Source organism: Panthera onca, chromosome E3, assembly GCF_046562875.1.
Source record: "Panthera onca isolate mPanOnc1 chromosome E3, mPanOnc1 haplotype 2, whole genome shotgun sequence".
NCBI lineage: Eukaryota > Metazoa > Chordata > Mammalia > Carnivora > Felidae > Panthera > Panthera onca.
Genome location: NC_138354.1, coordinates 9,748,244 through 9,769,296, shown reverse-complemented (window position 1 = coordinate 9,769,296; position 21,053 = coordinate 9,748,244). Strand labels below are relative to the sequence as shown.

Sequence of the window (21,053 nt, the reverse complement as noted above, 5' to 3'; positions counted from 1 at the left end):
GTGTGAGAAGGAAACACGGCAGTAGGAATGCCCGCGGAGGACTGAGAAAGCCAAGCGATGATGCTGACCAGAAACTGGGATAGAGTCTGTCTGCGAGGAGTGGATTCCACCGTCAGAAACAGACATGGCCCCACCCGCTATGAAAGGTCAGCACCAGGCTGGCTCTTCTCATTTGCCCACTTTTCAAAAGCCCTCCCCTCCTCCTCCAAGGGCCCAGGCTTGCAATGCACACGGGGTTTCCAGAGCAGGATCTGGCGATGGCGCCTGGGTTAACGAGCCTGCAGCTGGAGGCTGGGGCTGACTGCTCCCTGGGGACCTGGCAGCGCCCCAGATTCCCATGGCATCTGCGCTCGGCCCGGGGAAAGGGAACCACGCCCTCAGATGGACACATGGGACAAGATGGCAGCAGCCGTGGATTTGACTGAAGGTGGATGAGTGTATGGAGTGGACAGAGCCTCCCAGTGAACTGGGAGTCTGTGAATGATGTCTGGTCCCCCCATCCAGGGGCCCTCAGCCACGCTTACCCGGCCACTCTCCACTATCTCTCTCTGGAGGTCCTTAGAGGCCACAATCAGGACCTGGATGGCTTGCATTAGGCTTGTACAGGAACCAAGGATCCTAGGGGAAAAAAAAAAAGGTCAGGGACACAGAACACAGACCAAGAGCTATGAAACAGACGTTTTTCTTTTTCATGCCTAAACACAGGCAAACTTGGGATGGGAAAGGGGGTGGGGAATACGGTGGCGGGGGGAGGGGGGCTGGGGGTGCGGTGAAGCCTTGGAGGAAAGGTACGTGAGTGAGGAGACTTGACCGCAGACAGTTATGTGATGATTCTCGGGGTTTCTTTTCCCCTAAAATGCAGCAGCAATATTATTAAGAATACCGTTATCGACAATTATACAGACTCAGCCAATGCCTGTGGCTGCTAATGTCCTATTGTAATTAATATAATCCAATGCAGGAGAGACTGATCCTGATCACCTAGGCACCACCACACTGTGTAGACTGACCTTTCGTTCACCTCCAATTTGACTCCTGTGTCCCCAGCTCGGGATTTGCTGAGCATCTCCTGTTGAAAACAAGCAGGGTATCTCAATACATCGTGGGTACGGAGCACTCACTGGCATCCTGAAGCACCTTGTGTCCAATACCCCGTGGTAGCTGAGAAACCCAAATCCAGAAACGCCCATCCACGTCCTGGTGGGTTGGGAAAAGAGCCCAGACCTCCGATCTAGTCAGTGAGAAGCAGCCCCGGCAGGCTGGCTCTCCTGTCCGTTGAGTGTCCGTCTTGACTTTCTGGCACCCAGGCCGACGTGCACAGAACTCTGAGATATTGCACCTGCCAGAGGGGGCAGCGGCTAGGGGCAAACCAAGGTGGGCAGCCTGCAGCCTTCCACCAAAGGAACAATATGTGACCTTTCCAATGGTGCCCACTCAGCTTTTCCCCAACACAATCGGAACTGTTGGTGCGTGCCTGGCACGAAGATAAATGTGCATTATCTCATTTAACTCTTCCAACGCCCCTCTGAGGCAAGCACTATTATCACTGCCATCATCTAGAAACGGAATCTGAGCGAGGCTAATGGAACAACCTATCACAAGTCACACGACGAACAAGTGGTCCAGCTGGAACTATAACGCAGGATGGCCTCACACCGAAGGAGGTGAGGACCTTCTCCTTTTCTATGCCTCAGGGAGCCTGGGGAGTTTGGGTTGGGGTTGGTTTTACAGGGGCCATCTGTGGCCTGGATGGACAACTGAGACACGTCCCATGGGCAACGTCACACCCGAGGAAGCTGCAAGGGCCTGGCTTTAGGAGACGGGCAGACGCTTCCATACCTCTATCCTGGCCGTGGCGGTTTCAATGGCAGCTGACGTGGCAGCCATCTCCTTGTCCACCAGGTCCCCCAGCTCCTCCTGCTTGATGTCCAGGCCTCTGGGCAGGAGCTCCTGCCAACGGCAGCACAGAGGCTGAAATGACCCTTTGACTTCCTCTTTATTCCTCCCCGACAGACCCACAGTCCTCGCATGGTGGCAGAAGGTAGGAGAGGAAGGTCCCACTACGCAACACGCTTGTAGAACCCATGGAGGCCTCATCTAGAACTCGCTACTGCGTAAACCCTCATGCTCCACACCCCCCTTTCACTAAAAACCCCCCCTCCTTCCAGAAAGCCACCCTGCCTAACCCCACAAGGCCACTCAGTTGCGACTGCTTGGACCCTGACCCCACAGCTGCACAGTGTTGACTGTATTTGAGGCTTGGGAGGTATGTCAAAAACCTCTTCAAATGTGGGTGATGCCTTCCAACCAACACTCTGCCTCTTATTTAACTCTGTGTCTACAGCAATCATGAGGCAGTGACTCGTCCTGTTCTACGGATGGGAAGCCAAGGCTCAGAGAGGTCTTGACCACAGTCACACTGCTAATGAATGGCAGAGCAGGGATCTGAACTCAGGTCTGATGGCAAAGTCTGTGAATTCTGAAAATATTATGTGTTATGCCTCCAAGAGTATAAAACAGGTATGAATGGTTTAAAGAATAAGAAACGGGGTGCCTGGATGGCTCAGGTGGTTAAGCGTCCAACTTTGGCTCAGGTCATGATCTCGTGGTTCGTGGGTTCGAGCCCCGTGTCAGGCACTGTGCTGACAGCTCAGAGCCTGAAGCCTGCTTCAGGTTCTGGGTCTCCCTCTCTCTCTCTCTGCCCCTCGTCCACTCATGCTCTCTCTCTCTGTCTCTCTCAAAAATAAATAAACATTAAAAAAAAAGAATAAGAACAATGACCCATGTATCTACCACCCGACCTAAGGAATAGCTTAAGAAACATCAGTATCTTTGAAATTTCCTTTGTATCCTGTTCTAATTCCATTTCCTGACATCCCTATTCCCTACCTTAAGATAAACACAGAATTCAGGAGAATGCTTTCTCATATCCTTTTATTATTATTATTTTTAATGCTTATTTATTTTTGAGAGAGAGACAGAGTGCAAGCGGGGAGGGACAGAGAGATGGAGACACGAAATCTGAAGCAGGTTCCAGGCTCTGAGCTGTCAGCTCAGAGCCCGATGCGGGGCTCAAACTCACAAACCATGAGATCATGACCTGAGCCGAAACTGGATGCTCAACTGACTGAACTACCCAGGCATCCCTGTCATGTCTTTTTTTTAAAGCTCCATAAGAATGTATCCTTAAACAGTATAATGTTAAGTATGCATATATTGGTCTTTATTTAAAAGGAATCCTACCGTATGTATTTTGCTTGTTCGTTCGGCATTGTGTGTGAGATTTGTTCTATAATGTAGGAATTATTATTTTTTTAAGTTTATTTATTTATTTTGAGAGAGAGAGACAGAGAGAGAGAGACAGAGAGACAGAGCAAGTGGGGGAGGGGAAGAGAGAAAGAAAGAGGGAGAATCCTAAGCAGGCTCTGTGCTGTCGGCACAGAGCCTGACATGGGGCTCAACCTAGTGAAACTGTGAGATTGTGACCTGAGCCAAAACCAAGAGTCAAGACGCTTAGCCGACTGAGCCACCCAGCCGCCCCTGTAATGTAGTCATTCTATCCCTAGGCAAATGCACTAGAGAAACTCTTACATCAGGAGATATTTACACAAGTGACCATATGGCATATTTGTGACAGCCTCAAACTGGAAAGAACCCAAATGTTCATCAACCATAGACATCTAGCTATGTGACAGATAGATAAATAAATATAAACAGATATGTGACAGATATATAATTTGAGCTATAGTCACACGACAGAATATTACAGAGCAGTGAAAATGCATGTATCTGTACGGATGAACCTCACACACAGAATGCTGGAAAAAGCAAGGTGTATGAGAAAAGTCTGTAACACTTAGAACTAAAAATGTTACTTGGGGGAGAAAAGGACATAGTCTTTCTATTGTCTTCGTCTGGAACCCTGACTAACCATTCTACATATAACTTCTATACTCTATAAAATCTGTGCCACACTCTATATAATTCCTTCAGTTCTATCATCCAGCCCACTAATTCTTTCTCTAGCTTTGTTTAACCTGCTGTTGAATCTGTAGACTGAGTTCTGACTTCCAATGATTATATTTTTCATTTCTAGAAGTCCCATGGTTGTTTATCAAATATATCTGGTGACTTTTGAAAATGTCTTATTCCTTTGCCACGCTTTTAATGCCTTTTTTTTTTTTAAATTTTTTTTTAACGTTTATTTATCTTTGAGACAGAGAGAGACAGAGCATGAACAGGGGAGGGGCAGAGAGAGAGGGAAACACAGAATCTGAAACAGGTTCCAGGCTCTGAGCTGTCAGCACAGAGCCCGACGCAGGGCTCGAACTCACGGACTGTGAGATCATGACCTGAGCCGAAGTCGGACGCTTAACCGACCAAGCCACCCAGGCGCCCCATTGCCTTTTAAAAAGTACTTGGAGTCGCCTCAGTCGGTCAAGTGTCTGACTTCGGCTCAGGTCATAATCTCATGCTGTCAGCTCAGAGCCCGCTTGGGATTCTCTCTCCCTCTCTCTCTGCCCCTCTCCTGCTCATGCTCTCTCTCTCTCTCAAAACTAAATAAATAAACTTAAAAAAGAAAACGTGCTGGAACACGTCAAACACACTCATGGTGAACTGATGTGCGTTGGGACTCTGTGAAAGTTCTTTGGGATTTAGGTTCAAAGTATATTCCTTCCGAGACCGTTTGGATCTGCTTCCACCAGGTACTTGGGCTCCTAAAAACCTGACTACTTTACACTTAATTTTCTTTTTTTTTTTTTAATTAAAAAATTAAAAAAAAATTTTTTTAAATTTATTTTTGAGAGACAGAGCATGAACGGGGAGGGGCAGAGAGAGCGGGAGACACAGAAGCCAAAGCAGGCTCCAGCCTCAAACTCACAAACTGCGAGATCATGACCTGAGATGAAGTCAGACACGTAACCGACGTGTAACAGGCGCCCTGTATTTGATTTTCTGTTTGGGTTTTTTCAGGTCACACAGGTAGTAAGAGATTTGGACCCTGAAACCATAGAAAGGTGGCTTGTAGTTAGAAATTCCCTAGGCAGCCGTGTTTCCTTCTCCCCCTACAACTGAGGTTGAGACAAGATCTCTCCAACAGAGTAGGCTTTCCCCCCCACTTACTTGGGGTGTGATCTTTTGGAGTTCTGCTTTGGGGAGGAAGTCTCTGCATTCCAAACTTTTACCTTACTTGGGCTTACGTTTTGTTTTTTAGTCTCCTCTGTATGTGTGGCCCATTAAAATCCAAGCTCTAGGTCAAGAGATGGACAAACACCAGTTCCTGCGTCCTCTTGGTTTCTGATTCTGAGAATTTCCTTAGTTTTCGGCCAGTTCAGATTCAATTAACATCCCCCCCCCCCCCCCACCAAATTTTATTTAGCTTTTTCCATGTCTTGTGCTGGGAAGAGCTTCTAAATATTTGGTCAGTCTTACCGCCAGAAAGGAAACCTACCCAGGATCTTGCTCTCACACTTTGCTTTTTTAAATTAACTCGATTCTTATCTCCTCACCTCACGGTGTCCTACAGGCTTTGTGTGTGTCTACTGACACTGAGTTCTGCACAGCACGGGAGAAGATGCTCTGTCTCCAGCAAAAGGCAGACTGTGGCAATGCTCTTGGCCGCCATCAGGAATTTAATGATACTAAAATACCACCAGGATCATGTCATTCTATTGAAAGAAGGGTTAGCAATTCACCGTTATCCAGTCTTCCTTCATCCAGACCTTCACGGATCCCTACCTCGTCGTCCCACTTCTCCCCAGTATGAACCTTCCTCTCTACCCGATCTTTGTAACTGCTTTGCTCTCTCCATGTGCATATTCAATTAGTTAAACATTCACTGGGTGTAAACCCCCTGCCAGATATCACGCCAGGGACCAAGGGACAATGGAAAAAGGCTACGGGCTCTACCTTTGAAGACTCATGGGGGAAAGAGACAGGCAGGCAGGTACCCTGTGGCACTAGTCACCGACACCGTAAGGTGAAGGCGGAAAAGGGGGAGAGGGACCCAGAAAAATGAATAAAGGCCAGACTGTGACGGTCCTTGCATGTCACATTACGTGATTTGATTTTTGTCATCCAACGATCTTTGTTTTTGGAAGAGATCGGAGGAAAAAGAGACCAGAGGCAGACAAACTAACCAGAAGCCTGTTTTAAGAGTTCCGACGAGGGATGACGAAAATCTGAACTCTGGCCCTGATCTCTTCCCTCCCTGGAATTGATATCATGACACATTTTTGGAATTAATGCGGCCTTGTACTGAACTCTTAAAACAGACTTGATTACTGCTCTTGTCCCGCTGTATCAAAATGGATGATTTCCTTATTTTTCTTTCCCAGAGAGACGATGTCTTGTCTCCGTACAACGACATCTACCACAATTCCCACTACACGTGACATGCTCACTACGTCTTTATTAAATCAATAAATATCCTGCTATCTCCATGTTAGGTGTTACCTGCCCAACCAGATACAAATCCTTGAAAACAAGAGAAACTATGCTTATTCTTTTTTGATATTGTTTAGCATAGCGATGAACACACCGTAGGTTCTCAACTCATAGCCGATGAATGAAATATGACTGGAAAATTGGGCAGAGGGTCAGATTTTTCAGTGTCAGCTCTTTCTTTCTTTTCTTTCCTTCTTTCCTTCCTTCCTTCCTTCCTTCCTTCCTTCCTTCCTTCCTTCCTTTCTTTTTCTTTCTTTCTAACATTATTTTGGAGAGACAGAGCACAAGTCGGGGAGTGGGCAGAGAGAGAGGGAGACAGAGAATCCGAAGCAGGCTCCAGGCTCCGAGCTGTCAGCACAGAGTCTGACACGGAGCCCAAACTCACAAACTGTGACGTCATGACCTGGGCTGAAGACAGATGCTTAACCGACTGAGCCACCCAGGTGCCCCAACTCTCACTTTCTGGAGTCAAGTGGAAAGCTAGAAAGAACTGGCTTCGGACATCACCAACTCCCTGGCCCATCACCGGCACTCACCCAAGAACCATCGTAACTCCCCCTGGTTGAGACACTGGTCCTACCTCGCCAATGGCGGAGATCTTACTGAGGCAGCTCTTCATGGCTGTGCTGTCATTCTCAAGCATTCCTTCTTCCCCCAGGAAAGCCAGATAGGTGAGGGTTTCCTTGCCAAACTGTTTGCAGGCCTCGGTCAGTGCTGGAGACGTAAGACAACCAAAACTTTTGAGTCCTCCGCTCCCCCTGCTTATAAGACTGGCCCCCCCAGCCCCAGTACTCACAGTCAGCAGGCTCCGGTGGGGCTCGAAGGCAGGTGGTGCTAACATTAGCCATGGTGTCACTGGTCAGGTGGGCCAGGAGGGTTACCGAGCGGAGAAGCTCACTGATATCTGCCAGGAGTGTAAAGGAGGTTTCTCAGCACTGTTCACGAGCCGTCACCGCCCTACCTCCTTCCCTGCTTGACAAGTTATATGCACCCCTTTCTTGGAGCATAGGGCCTGGTGGTTATTTCCGCAGGCAAGCGTTTCTGAACTCTGCCCAGCCGTCACTAGCAACAGACCCCATCCTTCGCCTTTCTTACCTTCCGGGCAGGCCAGATACTGGCTCCAGCTTTTTTCCAGTTGCTCAATGCAGCTGGAAACAGACTTGACCTTGGAAAGAAGGTGATCTGTGAGAGGGGAGACAGGGCAGGGTCAGAGCCGCTGGTGTTGGAGTCACTTTCTCCCCGTGAGGTCAAGCCACCCAGTGGATGAGTCTGCCTAGCAAGTGGCCTCAGCCCTGCGGGGGGTGCCCTAAGAGGGGGGGTGGGGGCGGAGATGGTTGACTCTGCAGGTACACGACTCTCTTAATGCAGCTTCAAAAGCTGTTCTTCTGAGCCCATCTGGTCCCTGAGCCAAGAACCAGGGCAACCACGTCAGCAGCCGAGAATCAGCCTCTCACTTCTCATTACTGCCGCCAAATCAAATCCAGGCCTTCCTGTTAAGTCTTTCAGGGCCCTTGGACTCTCATCACTCTCGAGCCCAGACCCCTGGCTCCGTGAGGCGAATCTAGGCTCATGCCGTGCACGCAACACAGCCGTCCCCACTCTGTGCCTCTGTGCCCTGGTCCACAGAGACCGTGTCCCATAGGAGTTAATATGTGGGCACTCAGGTCACACTGCATCGGTGTGGCTCCCGGCCCCACCATCGCTGGCTATGCTCTCAGGCCGTCCATGCCAGCTTCCTCATCTGAAGACAGAGTAACGGCACCACCTCACGGCGCCATCGTGAGGATTCGCTGGGCCGAGGTATGTGAAGCGCTTACAATGCCCACGTTTCTGCCCCTCCACTGGCTGCTCATGTCTGTCCTCTTCTGGCAAACCCCCGGCTCATGAAGTCTCTTCTCAGAACCTGCCCATGGCTGCCCCATTTCCTGGCATTTCCCCGGTTGGCGGGGCACTGTGTGCTCCTTCATTTGGGGCTGCTGTAATGGAAGCCATTACAGATGGCTTCCCTGGCGAAAAAGATAGGACAGTCCTGGCTGTACACGTCACCGAATGGAGACGTTTCTGTTCGATAATGAAAATCAACTATCAGCTGTTCCCTTCCATCCGCCTTTGTTCTCAGTGGGTCCTCTCGTTACTTCGCCAGCAACTACACATGACGTCACCAATGTCCTGGGCCTGGATGCTCTGCTACCTACTGTGCATGAAGGCCCTCCTCTCCTTTTTACATCTTTTTCTTTTGTTTATTTTTGAGGGGGGGGGGGGCGGTGGATACAAAGCGGGCTCTGTGCTGACAGCAGAGAACCTGATGTGGGGCTCGAACTCACAAACCGTGAGATCATGACCTGAGCCGAAGTCGGATGCTTAACCGACGGAGCCACCCAGGCGCCCCTGGCCCTCCTCTCATCCGGTGGGCTTCTCCAGTTCCGAATGCTGCCCAATCCGCATGACCTTAGGACTCTTGACCTTGCAGAGCGGGCCCCGTTCATAGCCTGCGACTGCATGGGTATTCTCATTGTTTCTGCCCCGCCATACATCATGGTGCTCCCGGTGTGGGCTTGAAGCTCCTGAGCAACCACCTCTTCATTCAGACCACGTTTTTCTGTTCAGAGACGCAGGGCCATCTGCTCCTTCACCCCCTGATGCTTAGAGTCATCATCAGGGCTCTGCTCCCAGGGAGAGTTTCGTGAGCGTGACCCACTGCACAGAGCAGTCCTTATCACAACTGGGGGCTTCGGAAAGAACTACCACTGAGGCCCTGGGCCACACAGCTTCCGGCTGAACTGATCTTAGAGTGGGGGCTGGTCATCACCAGGAGACTCTGACAGGCAGCGGGCCGAGGACCCCCGCTCTCAGTGTCGCTGGGGTTCAATGTCAACACCCAACGGCAACGGGCTTTAAGGATTCACGTGTGCAACCAGGACAGGGGGACATACCTGCAGATCCGGCACAGCTGATCAGAGGGGGCTCCTCCAGCTGCCGCAGGGCCTCTTGTATCACCCGCTCCGCAGCCTTCCTGGTCTCCACCAGAAGCATTTTGCGTTGGTCCTTGGCGAGCTGGCACGCTGATTCCTAGAAATGGTCCAGGGAGGTGAGAATCTGACACAGACCCCGTCATGGGCCTTCGAACAGCAGCCATCTTGATGCAGCTGGGATTCCGGCACCTTAACTCAAGTTGTGGCTAACGAGGCCCAAGCCAGTTCGCCTGCCACAGAGAACGACCCTTTCCCTTGGTCCACGGGCGTGCGCAGGGGTGCAACACAGGAAGCTATGGGGACGGACCTCCTGTAACCCATTCTCCACGCCTGGGGGGAGTACCACGCACAGTGCTTCTCGTGTGAAGACAGGGAGCTTGGCTGTCCCTCATCTGCTCTGGGGGTGATGCAGAGCACGCCGGCGTGCGGTGCTGTGCCCACAGAATGCCTTCACGATCAGCCCAGAGGCCCCAGACGGTTTTCACAGACCGTCCCCAGCTCCCCGCCTCCACGGATACATCACCGAGGCCCACGGCTCGGACCCGGGCACCCAGCAGGCGTCTGTTACTTGCCTGTGTGCTGGATAGTTCCCGCTGGGCGAGTTCCAGCTGTTCCCGAAGAGTAGATAATTCCTCCTCCCGGAGGGCCACAGCCTGCACCAAGCCGCTCCGCTCCTCCTCTAGTTCCGCGAGCTGTGCCGCCCATTTGGCTTCTGCCTGCAATGTCGGCCACGTGGGAAGAGGGAGAATCAAACTGTCCGCTTCCCAGGAGTCCAGACCCACCAGCGGGCCGCACGGAACAGCAGGTGGTATCTCTAAGCCGCCACCTTCACCCTCCCCAATCACACACAGAACACGGATGGGACCAGCTTGGCCAGCTGCTGGATGGAACTGGCCGCCGGGTGACGGCAGTGCCCGGGCCAGAGGGGAAAAAATAAGGGAGAGAAGGGAGGTGATGCTCACCTGGGCAGAAGTTTCCAGGCTGCTTTGGACAATCTGGAGCTCCTGTTTGCTGGTGGCAAGTTCTTGCTTCAAGTTGTCCAGTACCTCGGTCTGTTCTTGAGTCTGAAAGAGAAGAAACGCAGGAGCACTCTGATCAAGGTGCTGGTTGCCAGGGATAAACACCTGTAAAAATCCCCAAGCTACTGGGGTGCCTGGCTGGCTCGGCAGGTAGAGCATGCAACTCTTAATCTCAGGGTGGCGAGTTGGAGGCCCATGTTGGGCGTAGGGATTCCTTAAAAACAAAATCTCAAAAACAAGCCCCAAGCTATCAATGGGAGATTTGTGTGCTCTGTTGGAGGCAAGACTGGATGTGCCCAAAAGTGGGCGGGAGGAGGTGAGAACCCAGAGTGTAGTGACGAGTCTTCTGGCTAAGTGGAATATCAAAGACGGGAGTTTTAGGGACATTTCCCAAGTGTCACGCTTCGGCTTATGATACTAATTAAAGTAGAACTAGTTCTTTTTTCTTATACATAGAAGGTGTTCTTTCTTATTATTTAAATAGAAGCATTACTGATACAAAACCGGATTGTTAATTCAGCCACCCCAACGCCTGCTATGTCGCTGCATCTTACCATCTGGAAACAATTCCCTTCTTTCAAAATTTCTTTTCTGAGTGGTATTTTTTGAAGAGCCCGTTGCAACCCATTAGAATTTACAGCTAACATTTTAAAAAAGGAAATAAACAAAGCAAAAAATATAACCACACGCATCCACACAGTAAGGCTGAGCACGGCTTTGTGAAATTTTACTTCCTACTCTGGGTCACAGAAAAGTGAAAGGCACTATCCTTTTCCTTTTTAAAATAATTAAAAAAATTTTTTTTAATGTTTATTTATTTTTGAAGGAGAGAGAGACATAGTGTGAGTGGGGAAGGGCAGAGAGAGACACAGAATCTGAAGCAGGCCCCAGGCTCTGAGCTGTCAGCACAGAGCCTGACGCGGGGCTCGAACTCACAAACCGCGAGATCATGACCTGAGCCGAAGTCGGACACTCAACTGACTGAGCCACCCAGGCACCCCTCTTTTTAAATTTTTAAAAATGTTTATCTTATTTTTGACAGAGAGATAGAATGCGAGTAGGGGAGAGGAAGAGAGAGAGGGAGACACAGAATCCAAAGCAGGCTCCAGATTCTGTGCTGTCTGCACAGAGCCTGACGCGGGGCTCGAACCCATGGACAGCGAGATCATGACCTGAGCTGAAGTCAGACGCTTAATTGACTGAGCCACCCAGGCACCCCCATCTGACATCTCTTACTGCCACCCACCCCCCAACTCATGGGTGTTCTCCTGGCCACAAGTCTCTCTGACACCCAGGTGCTTTCACTTCTCTCAACCCTCCCGGACTCACCCTGGACAAGCCTTTGCTGACGTACCTACTCAGCTGGATCCCCTTCGTCACTCCGTGCCTCTAATCCCCTGTGCATCGGACACCATGTCCCTGCGTCACGCCTCTTGTAGTACACTTGTAGGGCTCTAACCCACTTCTGCTGTCCACGGAGCAGTCTTTCCACTGGCCTAGTGCCCCAGGCCCGCCTCCAACTCGGGCAGGCCCCTCCCTTGCCCCCCCCCCCCCCGCCACTTCTCCCCCCTCACCTTCCGCTGGGCCTGGTCACTTATGCGCTGGAAAGAGTCTTCCAGCTCTTTTTTCTCTCGTTCCAAATCCGCCTGGGCTTGTCTGGCCACGGACACCTGTTTGGTCACCTCTGCATTCTGGATGAGAAAAGAACAGCGGGCTTATCTCAGGCGTAACATCTCGGGGACAACATCTCCCTTCTAGAACAAATGACAGCATTCAGGCTATTGGACACAGTAATCACTTTTCTACCTGGAGAGAAGCCAGAATGAAGCTGTCATCTTCAGATACTCAACGCTTAAGTATTTAAAAGAAGAATAACAAGGACGGGGGACAAACCCTTCGGGGCTGGCATCAAAGGTGGGGCTCAAGGCGTGGGAGGCAAGGAAGCCTGAAAAGCTGTGGTTCCAAGAAACGATGGTGAGCCCCTCAGAGTCGATGCAGGCACGGGAGTGGCGTGGGGACTGCCCAGGCCGCGGGGCAAGAGGCGGGTGGAGGGTCCTACCTTCCGTAGCAGGTCGGCGTGGTTCTGCACCAGCTCACTGTACTTTTCCTTTAGCTTGCTGTACCGCTGTTCATTGGCCTGGGCTCTCCCTGTTTTGTCAGGGGGCCAAGGTGAGCAGTGGACCCCTGCTGGGGGACCCCGTGCCTTCCTTCCAACACGCCAGAGTCCCTAGAACATCCTCCTTTCTTTTCACAAATGCATGCACCTTCTGCTCCCTGGGAAATCCTACTGAAATAAACTCCTCTGGGAAGCGGTCTTTAAAAAAGAATCCACCTGACTCGTGGGGCGCCTGGGTGGCTCAGTCGGTTAAGCGTCCGACACCGGCTCAGGTCACGATCTCGTGGTTTGTGGGTTCGAACCCTGCGTCAGGTTCTGGGCTAACAGCTCAAGAGCCTGCTTCTGGTTCTGTGTCTCCCTCTCTCACTCTGTCCCACCCCTGCTTGTGCATGCACGCATGCTCTCTCTCCTTCTCAAAAATAAACCTCAAAAAAAAAAAAAAAATCTACCTGATTCTGACGGCTGCACTGATTCGTGCCTCCTGGGCATTCACACACACACGGTATTTGCTTCATCAGTGTTTTTGGCTTTTATGGCAAGTTTTTCTTAGGCTATCTCTCCTTTGGACACCCCACCGTCACCTCCTGGTTCCCGACCCGGCATTCTGAGCAGTGTGGCACGTGGGGCTCTCTACCTGCTGGGCCCTAACCTGCCCCCCTCAGACTGGCAACACGAGGGTCCTTCCTGGCAGCTCTTCTGGACAGATGTATCACCTGGGGCTCTGCCACCCAGCCCCGTCCTCCCTGTGAGCCTAGCCTGACCCTGCGGCCCCCACCCTCAGCCCCAGCCCGACAGACTCACTTTCTATCTCTGTCAGGCTCCGCTGGGCCTTCTCCGTGTCTTCTCGCTTCTTCTTGAGCTCATCCAGTTCCGCGCGGAGGAACTCGCTGTCGTCGACCGCCTGCTGCCGCAGGTGCCGCTGCTCTGCCAGCTCGGCCTCCAGCTCGCTGACCCGGCCCTTCAGCTGCAGCACCGCCCGCTGGCTCTGTGGGATGAACTCAGCCAATGAGCCCCATGGCTGCACCGCTGGGGTCGGCCGGGCTGGGCTGGGCTGGGCGGGAGAAGCGGGTCCTCCAGGGTTTCCAGCGCTGATCCAATAAAGTACCCGAGTTTGCCTAACAAACCCACTCCCGTGGCCTCACGGGAGTTGAGGGTTTTGCTCATTCTAAGCCACCCAGCCAAACACGGGGTGACAGCAGGGGAGCTCTGATCCTGTTAGGGGCCTAGGAGCAGTTGTGGGCGAGCTGGCCTGAGGGAGGAGGCGATGTGTGCCTGTCCCAGTGAATGAAGCCTCCGACCAGCCGTGGGCCTGAGGGGCGGGCCTATTCACTGCCCCGGCCTCCGCAAACAGCCACCAGAGTTACAAATCAAACCTTCTGATCGCCATGGGAAGAGAACAGGTCTTTCCAAGCACCACGGGGATGCTGGGCTTGGCCTAGATGCCATTCTCGAGGTAGTAAGAGTGGAAACACAGTGCCACCAAGACCACGAGAGGACCAGGTCTGTCTGGTCTGGGCATTTCTACTAATGAGTCCCCCCCACCCACACACTTAAAATGAGGTCTGACAAAGCGAAGTTAGTATGAAAACGTCCCGTCCTGGTGAAGCCCAGAACCGGATCACAGCCTGAGTCCTACCTCAGTCTTCATGTTCTCTAGCTGTGCCTTCAGCTCACTGATGTCTCTGTAGAGTTGACCAATTAAGTGTTCCCTGGGAACAGAAGGAGAACAAGTTTGCCTCCACTGCGCCTCCACCCCTTTCCTTTTAAATGCGAGCTGGGAGATCAGAGGAGGAAGTTAAAAGCTGGTGTTAATGTGGGGAAAGTGCTTTGAGATCCCATAAATTATATGCTAAGACCCTCAGTGTTCCCAGACCTGAACCTAACACTCATGGGTCCACCGTTACTTCAGCCCCATTCGATTTCCCTCTGGGATCACGGGGCTGTGGGTCAAGACGTTTCTCTAGGGGGCCCACGTGTCACGGAGCATCCCGCCCCGGTTAGGTGCGGCAAGCCGGCTCCCGGCTCCACCTAGTTTCCCCACCCGCGGGCTGTGCCCAGCTCCCACTCACTTCTCCTCCTTGTTCACGCCGTTCTGACTGTTGAAATTGAAGGGGTCGCTGCTGAACGAGCTGCCAAAGATGTCATCAAACTTGTTGTCGAACAAGTTCTGTGGTGACCAAAAGGGAGGGAAGACAAAGTTAGAGACCCAGAGACTTCCGGGAAGGGGTCAGATGAGTGACATGTGAAAAAGGACCCTTTCTTAACTGGGTTCAAATCCATTTGTGGTCCCTTCCGGGGACCACAGGGCGGGGGGAGGGGGCTCAGTCTAGGTTAGTGCTTGGGTTAGACGGCAGCTGATCTTGGTTACAGTCAAAGGGTCTTGGCCAGAGCCTCTCGCGTCCTCTCCCCTGTGTGCATGGGGCAGCTGGAAGGGCCGCCCCTGGGGCACGCCACCTGCTGGGCTCCAACCCCGCCCCCCTCGGGTTCTAGTGAGGCGCTCCGCACCTGCTGTGAGGCATCCATGTCAACGAGGTCATCCTTCTCCAAGACTGGCTCGCTGTCCGGGGACGAGGCCTCGGCCGGGATGACCACCACGGGGCTGATGTGTTCTGACAGGGCAGAGGCTCGCAGGAAGTTGGGTGGGTTCTGAAGAGGGAAGACACGCCCCCGAACCGCGTCACCGACCAGGCCTGCCGGTCTCTACGAGCACCCTGGACCCGGCAGCTCCCACGGCCAGGGGGCCGGGCACGCTTACCTCCGGCAGCTGAGGGATCTGAATGAGCCGCTTGAAATACTGGAGGTTGCTTGAGCGGTAGAACAGATCTTTCAACCTGGGGGGTGGAGAAGGGCCTCAGGGGTGCTGGGCGCCTTCCCCAGCCCCGGGTCGGGGACACTGCAGCCACCCAGCTCTCCTGCTGCCCACCCAGCCCAAAGGCGTGGGCTGTCAAGGAGACGGCTTCCATGGCGCTGGGCTTCAATTATGATGCTACAGGGGGAAGGTCGTTTGTAGCCAGTCCTCACAGGAGACAGGGATTCAAATGACCGAATCCTCTGGAAGAGTGGATCATCCCAGAACAAGATCTGCGTCACCACAGAATCTACGCTGTTGTCTGGCTGATGTCTCTTCCCAAGAATGTTCGGCTTAGAATAACACGAAAATAAATTTACTCTCTCTGAGGATAAACCACCTAACCATAAGAAAAGGGAAGGGAACTTCATTACTGAGGTAAATTTCCTCAGGGTGCCTGTGTGGCTCAGCTGGTTAAGGGTCCGACTTCAGCTCAGGTCATGATCTCACGGTTTATGGGTTTGAGCCCCGTGTTGGGCTCTGGACTGAAAGCTCAGAGCCTAGACCCTGCTTTGGATTCTGTGTCTCTCTCCCTCTGCCCCTCCCCTGCTCATGCTCTCTCTCTCTCAAAAATAAATAAACATTAAAAAAAAGTAAAAAAAAAAAAAAAAAAACAACCCCAAAACTAAGGTAAAGCTCCTTTTAATTAACTCACCCTGCTTTAAAGCTGTGTGTTACCTCCCAGTTAGACTAGAAGCCTCTAGAGGGCAGAGCCTGGGCCCTGCTGAGCTAGGGGTACCACAGTACCATGCACAGAGGCATCAACTCATCAAGAAAGACTTCATTGGAGGAAAGCAATCTATTTATACTGTGTCCTAATCTTGGATGGATATGGGGGTGAAGAAACGAAATATTTTTTCTCGTCTTCAGGTCTCTGTTTTCAATCGAAACATGGAAGGCCCAGAAAGCAGAGGGCACCAGACAGATTTCCTGAGAGGAAAGAGCATCGTGGGTCTCAGCACCCTCTCTCTGCAACCTCTCTCAGAATCTCCTTCAGCTCAGCCCAATAAACTAAACCCCTGGGATCTCATGTCAGCCATTCTGACCCCAAGGCTGGAACTGCCCCTGTGATGTCATTGGTGCTTTCCCCCAAGTCGTCGACACGGAGGCCTCCGGGAGCTGCCAGGTCTGTGCAGAGGAGAAAGTGAGACAGCTGCTCACGGCAGAAGTTTTTATAAGCTAGGAGAACATTAAAGGAAATAAAATCACCTGACCACACATCCCCCTCTTTCTGGGCTGGAGCCAACAGTAATAGGCCGCACTGCTTTCATAAGCTACTGGAATTTACCATTCCAGGAAATCAGCCCCAGGGCCTGTCTCCTAGGATTTAATAAGTCATTTATTATAGAATAAACATATGAGGCTTTTCAAATGGAATAAGGAAACCGGGAGGTGAGCAAAACCCTGAACTTGTCCTCTGACTGTGGCTCGGAACCAGTAGAAGCCTGGGATTTGGTGGGTATTTTTCCTCTATTGTCAGGGATGAAGAAATTAATAGGCAAAACAAGAGGGTCAAATACAGCGTGCCGAGCCCCAGTGCCCTTCTCGGCACCTGGGTTCTCTCTCCCTCTCTCTCGTGCTTCCTTCCCCTCTTCTGGGGCACACGTATCGAAAGCTGAGTTGTACTTCTCGCCTCACCAGTGATCATCTTGCCCAAATGCACAGAATAATTTATCCCTCGGTCAGATAATCTCTTCCTCTTCTAGACAAGACACCTGGCTTCCTCGCTTAGTAATTTATCCTAATATTTATGGGTAACTGGCTGCTACGTATCAGGAGCTAGGGACGTAAGAATGGGTAGTCAAGCAGAAATAAAGCTGGTTCTAAGAACCATGAAAGAAACAAGGCACTGGCCTGGAGAATATGGGGAGGCGGGGTTGGGGTTGGAGGAACAGGAGGTGAAGAAAACCCAACTTAAATAAGAGATTTAAGATTTAAGGGGGGCCTGGGTGGCTCAGTCGGTTAAGAGTCAGACTCTTGATTTCAGCTCAGGTCATGATCTCACGGTCGTGGGATCCAGCCCCCCACCATCGGGCTCTGCTGGGTGTGGAACCTGCTTCAGATTCTTTCTTTCTCTTTCTCTCTCTTCCTGTGCCCCTCACCCCAACTTGTGTGCACGTGCACTCTCTCTCTCTCTCTCAAAAATGAAATAAAAATAAAATAAAATAATAAAATAAAGTAAAATAAAAAATAAAATCTTAAGAGATTTAATGCCAGAGATGCCTTTGTGAGGAGGTGATGGAAGATGATCCAGAGCTGGCCAGGCTGGGAGAACATCCCCAGGGATGGAATGGCAAGCCCTAAGCCCCCGACAGAGAAATGTGCTGGGTAGGTTCCAGGAACAAGAAGACCCCGTGTGGCCGAAACCTCATAAGCCCTGGAGACGAGGTGAGAGATGGCAAGCAGGGCCTTGGGGACCACGGAGAAGAGCTTGGAGTTTATTCTTGGTGTAATCAAGAAGCCACCGGAAGGTTCTGAGCAAGGGACTGATGTCTTCACAAGGTTGTTCTAACTGCTGGGGGAGGACAGAATTGCAGGGGGCAGCAGTGGAAACTCAGGGTGTCCGCCATATTGGAGGGTCCTGGCACACAACAATGGCAGCCAGAGAGATAGGAGCTATGACTGGAACCAAGATATATTTGCAGAGCATCAGCTGAACCTGCTGCTAGACTGGACGTGGGGGATGGGGATGAGGAAAATGGGGAGTTCCCGGTCTCTGGCCCAAATGGATGTGGCAGCATTTACTGAGATAGAGAAGACTGGGGAGAACACTTTGGGAGGGAAATCTAGAGTTCAGTTTGAGATGTAAGTTTGGTGTAGGATGTCAGACGGACCATCGGGTATGTGAGACTGGAATTCGGAGTCAAGGCCCTGCTAGAGACACATATCTGGGCGTTGCTTTTCATGTACATGGTGTAAGACCCTACGCGGTAGGAGAATGTAAGAAGAGGAAACAGAGGGTGAAGCCCTGGGCATACAGCAGGTGATGAATGGATGTACGGAATCGCCTTCTTCTACACGTGTGTATGGTTTTTATCAGAGAACAGATAGCTTCCCCAGCCAGTGGTAGGTTTGCTGCTGTCCTACTTACTTTCCCTCACTTTACTGCTTTGCCATTCAGATACTGGCAATCCTCAATCGTTATAAAGCAAGTGCTCTTACAAGGATTAATTGATTTTATAGCAGTTTTTGGATTCGCCTTCATTTCTCTCCCATAAGCCACTTACTTCGAGAACTGCTCCATGAAGCGGTCCCGGTGGCCTTGCAGGGTGTCAGCTGGGAGACCTGGAAGATATTGGAATAGAGTGAGAGGGAAGAGGACCACAGGAGGACCAGGTGAGCCACAGCGGGGCTCTGGAAGGAGGGGACCAGCCACCCTGGGGCTTGCGGCCAGTCTTGCCAGTGCGGGGGGGGGGGGCGGGGAGGGAGGTGGGCATTCCTGGCCTAGAGCTGCCCCAGGATTGGTAACCAAGGGGCCCAGAAGGACCCGCAGGGAACCCGGGGTGGGGGGCGCTTGTCCCTCAAATCTGTCCTCCTGTTTGCTCCCGGAGTGCAAGCCATTCTGGGCACAGTGGGCTGGAAGTTGTGTCCCTGACCACAGAAGCGACCGTGGTTGACCTGACCAAGCTGCGGGACGGAAGGGATCCAGAGAGCCTGCCTGAGAGGTTGGCTGTGCGAAGGCAAAGATTGCGGACAACACTCAGGATCTCAGTCCGGTGCTCGTTCGGCCCTGCCACTGCATGATGCTGGACGAGTGGCAGCATCGAAGCGCCGGCCTCCGCCCCTACAGAGCGGGCTCTCTGAGGTCCTTTCTGCTCCCAGATTATGTCACTCTGTGTACTTCAACCACAGATCACAGCTCAGCGATCCTTTTATTTCTTGCTTTATTCCTTAAATTTACATTTTAGTAATTTTTGGGTAGGTGATGTTTGGTATAAATAGGGAGCACATGCAAAATGTATGAGAATTCAGAATGCCAAGTATAAACGGTGGATGACGATGGCACTGTACCTCCGTGATCTCTCTCCCAAGAACCCTTAGCCCCAGTCGTGAGAAAAACAGCGGACCGACTTAAATTGAGGAACATTCTACAAGTGTCGGACCGATTCTCCCCTAAACCGTCAAGGTCACAAGTCTGAGACACTGTCACGGCCAAGAGGAGCCTAGGGGGACACAAAGACTAATGTAATGTGGCGTCCTGGATGGCACATGAGGTAAAAACTGGGGAAATCTGAATAAAATCTGGACTTCAGTTGAGAGTCGTGTGTCAATATTGGTCCATTAAGTGTGACAAATGTACCATACTCATGTAAGATCTTAACAACAGAGGAAACTCGCTTCAAGGTATAGGGGTACTTCCTGAACTATCTTTACAACTTTTCTGTAGATCAAAAACTATTCTAAAATCAAACATTCATTTTTAGAGAAGTATATACTCTGTGGGGCAACTGCGTTTCTTCTCTTGGCATTCAGTCCACCCTGTGCCCCTCCAGGGGCGTCCACTTGCCTCGATGCCTTTCTAACGCTTGAACGTCGAATTTCCAACCTCCCTTCCTCCACTGTTCCCAGACTAACCAGACTGAATGTCGCTTTCCCCGTCCCGTCTAAATCACCAGATCCGCATCTCGTCAGTGACCACAGTTCTAGAGTGATCCCTTGTCCTTGTCTTCTAAAATTCATCCTGTCCCCTTTTCCAGGGCCACAAAACCTTGCTAGTATCCACTCGGGCCTCGACTCTTGTTGTTTCTCCGTCATGTGTATATCCTTCGTGGTGAACACCTCCGAGGGTGGCCCAGAAACCACCCACATCAGTTTCATCTGGGATACGGTTTAATAACGAAGACCCCTAACCTACCAGACTGACCAACGCAGACCTTGCAGGGGCAGGACCCACACACGCCGTTTTAAGCGAGAAGCACACGTGAAAGCATGAGAACACCCACGAGACTAGTAGTTTCCAAAATACAATCTACGAAAGCATCCCAGGGGTGTCTGGCTGGGTAGGGGGTGGCCCTCCGGTTACTAGAGCAGCTCTGTTTTATATTTTTTTTATTTCCCCACAAAATGCCACTTGTAACGCTCTGGAAACCACTGTGCCCCTGCTCCTGTGGGTCTAGGCCGGGTCTGGCATCATTTGTGTGGGTCCCAGGATACACAACACATACGGACGGAGGTGCGATAAAGCCAGAGGTAGAGGGAAAGGACCGTCCTAGGAAACCCTATGGTGAGTGGGCACACCAAAACTTGTGCCCTGCTCATCTCCACTCTTAAGAAGGTCAGGAGCTCTAGGGCCTTTGAGAGCAGCAGGAGAAAGGGCGCTGAGGGGACCGCATTTCTCCAGGGAGAGCCTCAGGCTGCGACCCCTTTCCCGCCCCAAGCGCGCAGAGATGATCCGGCCGGGCGTACTCACAGGAGTGGAGCTTGAAGAGGAGCTTGACAGTGTAATCATACAGGTGGCTGCAGTCCAGTATGACCTGGATGAGCGGGGCCAGGCGGCACTGCCCAGCTGTCGTCACTGACACGGAGCGGGACATGTCCAGGGAATTGAACACTAGGAGACAGAAAGGGAGACAGGTGGTAGGGGCAGGAAACTGCAGGTGACCCTCTCGGAGGGGGCAGAAGACACGCACCGAGGACCTGCTCTGTGCACA

The 21,053-nt window shown here is 51.7% G+C and overlaps 1 protein-coding gene and 1 long non-coding RNA gene across 4 annotated transcripts in view; one reads left to right on the top strand and one right to left on the bottom strand.

Annotated features, from left to right (window-relative positions):
• The window catches only part of HIP1 (huntingtin interacting protein 1), a 148,382-nt gene that overhangs the window by 7,066 nt on the left and 120,263 nt on the right, over positions 1–21,053 (bottom strand). For all 3 annotated transcript variants that reach the window (XM_060649222.3, XM_060649220.3, XM_060649221.3), the window contains exons 8-25: positions 20,813–20,953; positions 18,630–18,687; positions 15,310–15,385; positions 15,060–15,200; positions 14,624–14,721; positions 14,191–14,263; positions 13,356–13,539; positions 12,498–12,586; positions 12,013–12,129; positions 10,382–10,483; positions 9,992–10,135; positions 9,381–9,516; positions 7,543–7,629; positions 7,244–7,351; positions 7,028–7,161; positions 1,840–1,950; positions 1,011–1,069; positions 525–618 (exon numbers count right to left, since the gene is read on the bottom strand). In XM_060649222.3, coding sequence (XP_060505205.3) covers positions 525–618; positions 1,011–1,069; positions 1,840–1,950; positions 7,028–7,161; positions 7,244–7,351; positions 7,543–7,629; positions 9,381–9,516; positions 9,992–10,135; positions 10,382–10,483; positions 12,013–12,129; positions 12,498–12,586; positions 13,356–13,539; positions 14,191–14,263; positions 14,624–14,721; positions 15,060–15,200; positions 15,310–15,385; positions 18,630–18,687; positions 20,813–20,953 — 1,952 coding nt within the window. The remainder of the gene's footprint in view (positions 1–524; positions 619–1,010; positions 1,070–1,839; positions 1,951–7,027; positions 7,162–7,243; positions 7,352–7,542; positions 7,630–9,380; positions 9,517–9,991; positions 10,136–10,381; positions 10,484–12,012; positions 12,130–12,497; positions 12,587–13,355; positions 13,540–14,190; positions 14,264–14,623; positions 14,722–15,059; positions 15,201–15,309; positions 15,386–18,629; positions 18,688–20,812; positions 20,954–21,053) is intronic.
• Positions 15,393–16,466, top strand: LOC132689456 (uncharacterized). Its single transcript, XR_009615018.2, has 2 exons — positions 15,393–15,780; positions 16,273–16,466. It is a non-coding gene; the product is annotated as an uncharacterized LOC132689456 (long non-coding RNA).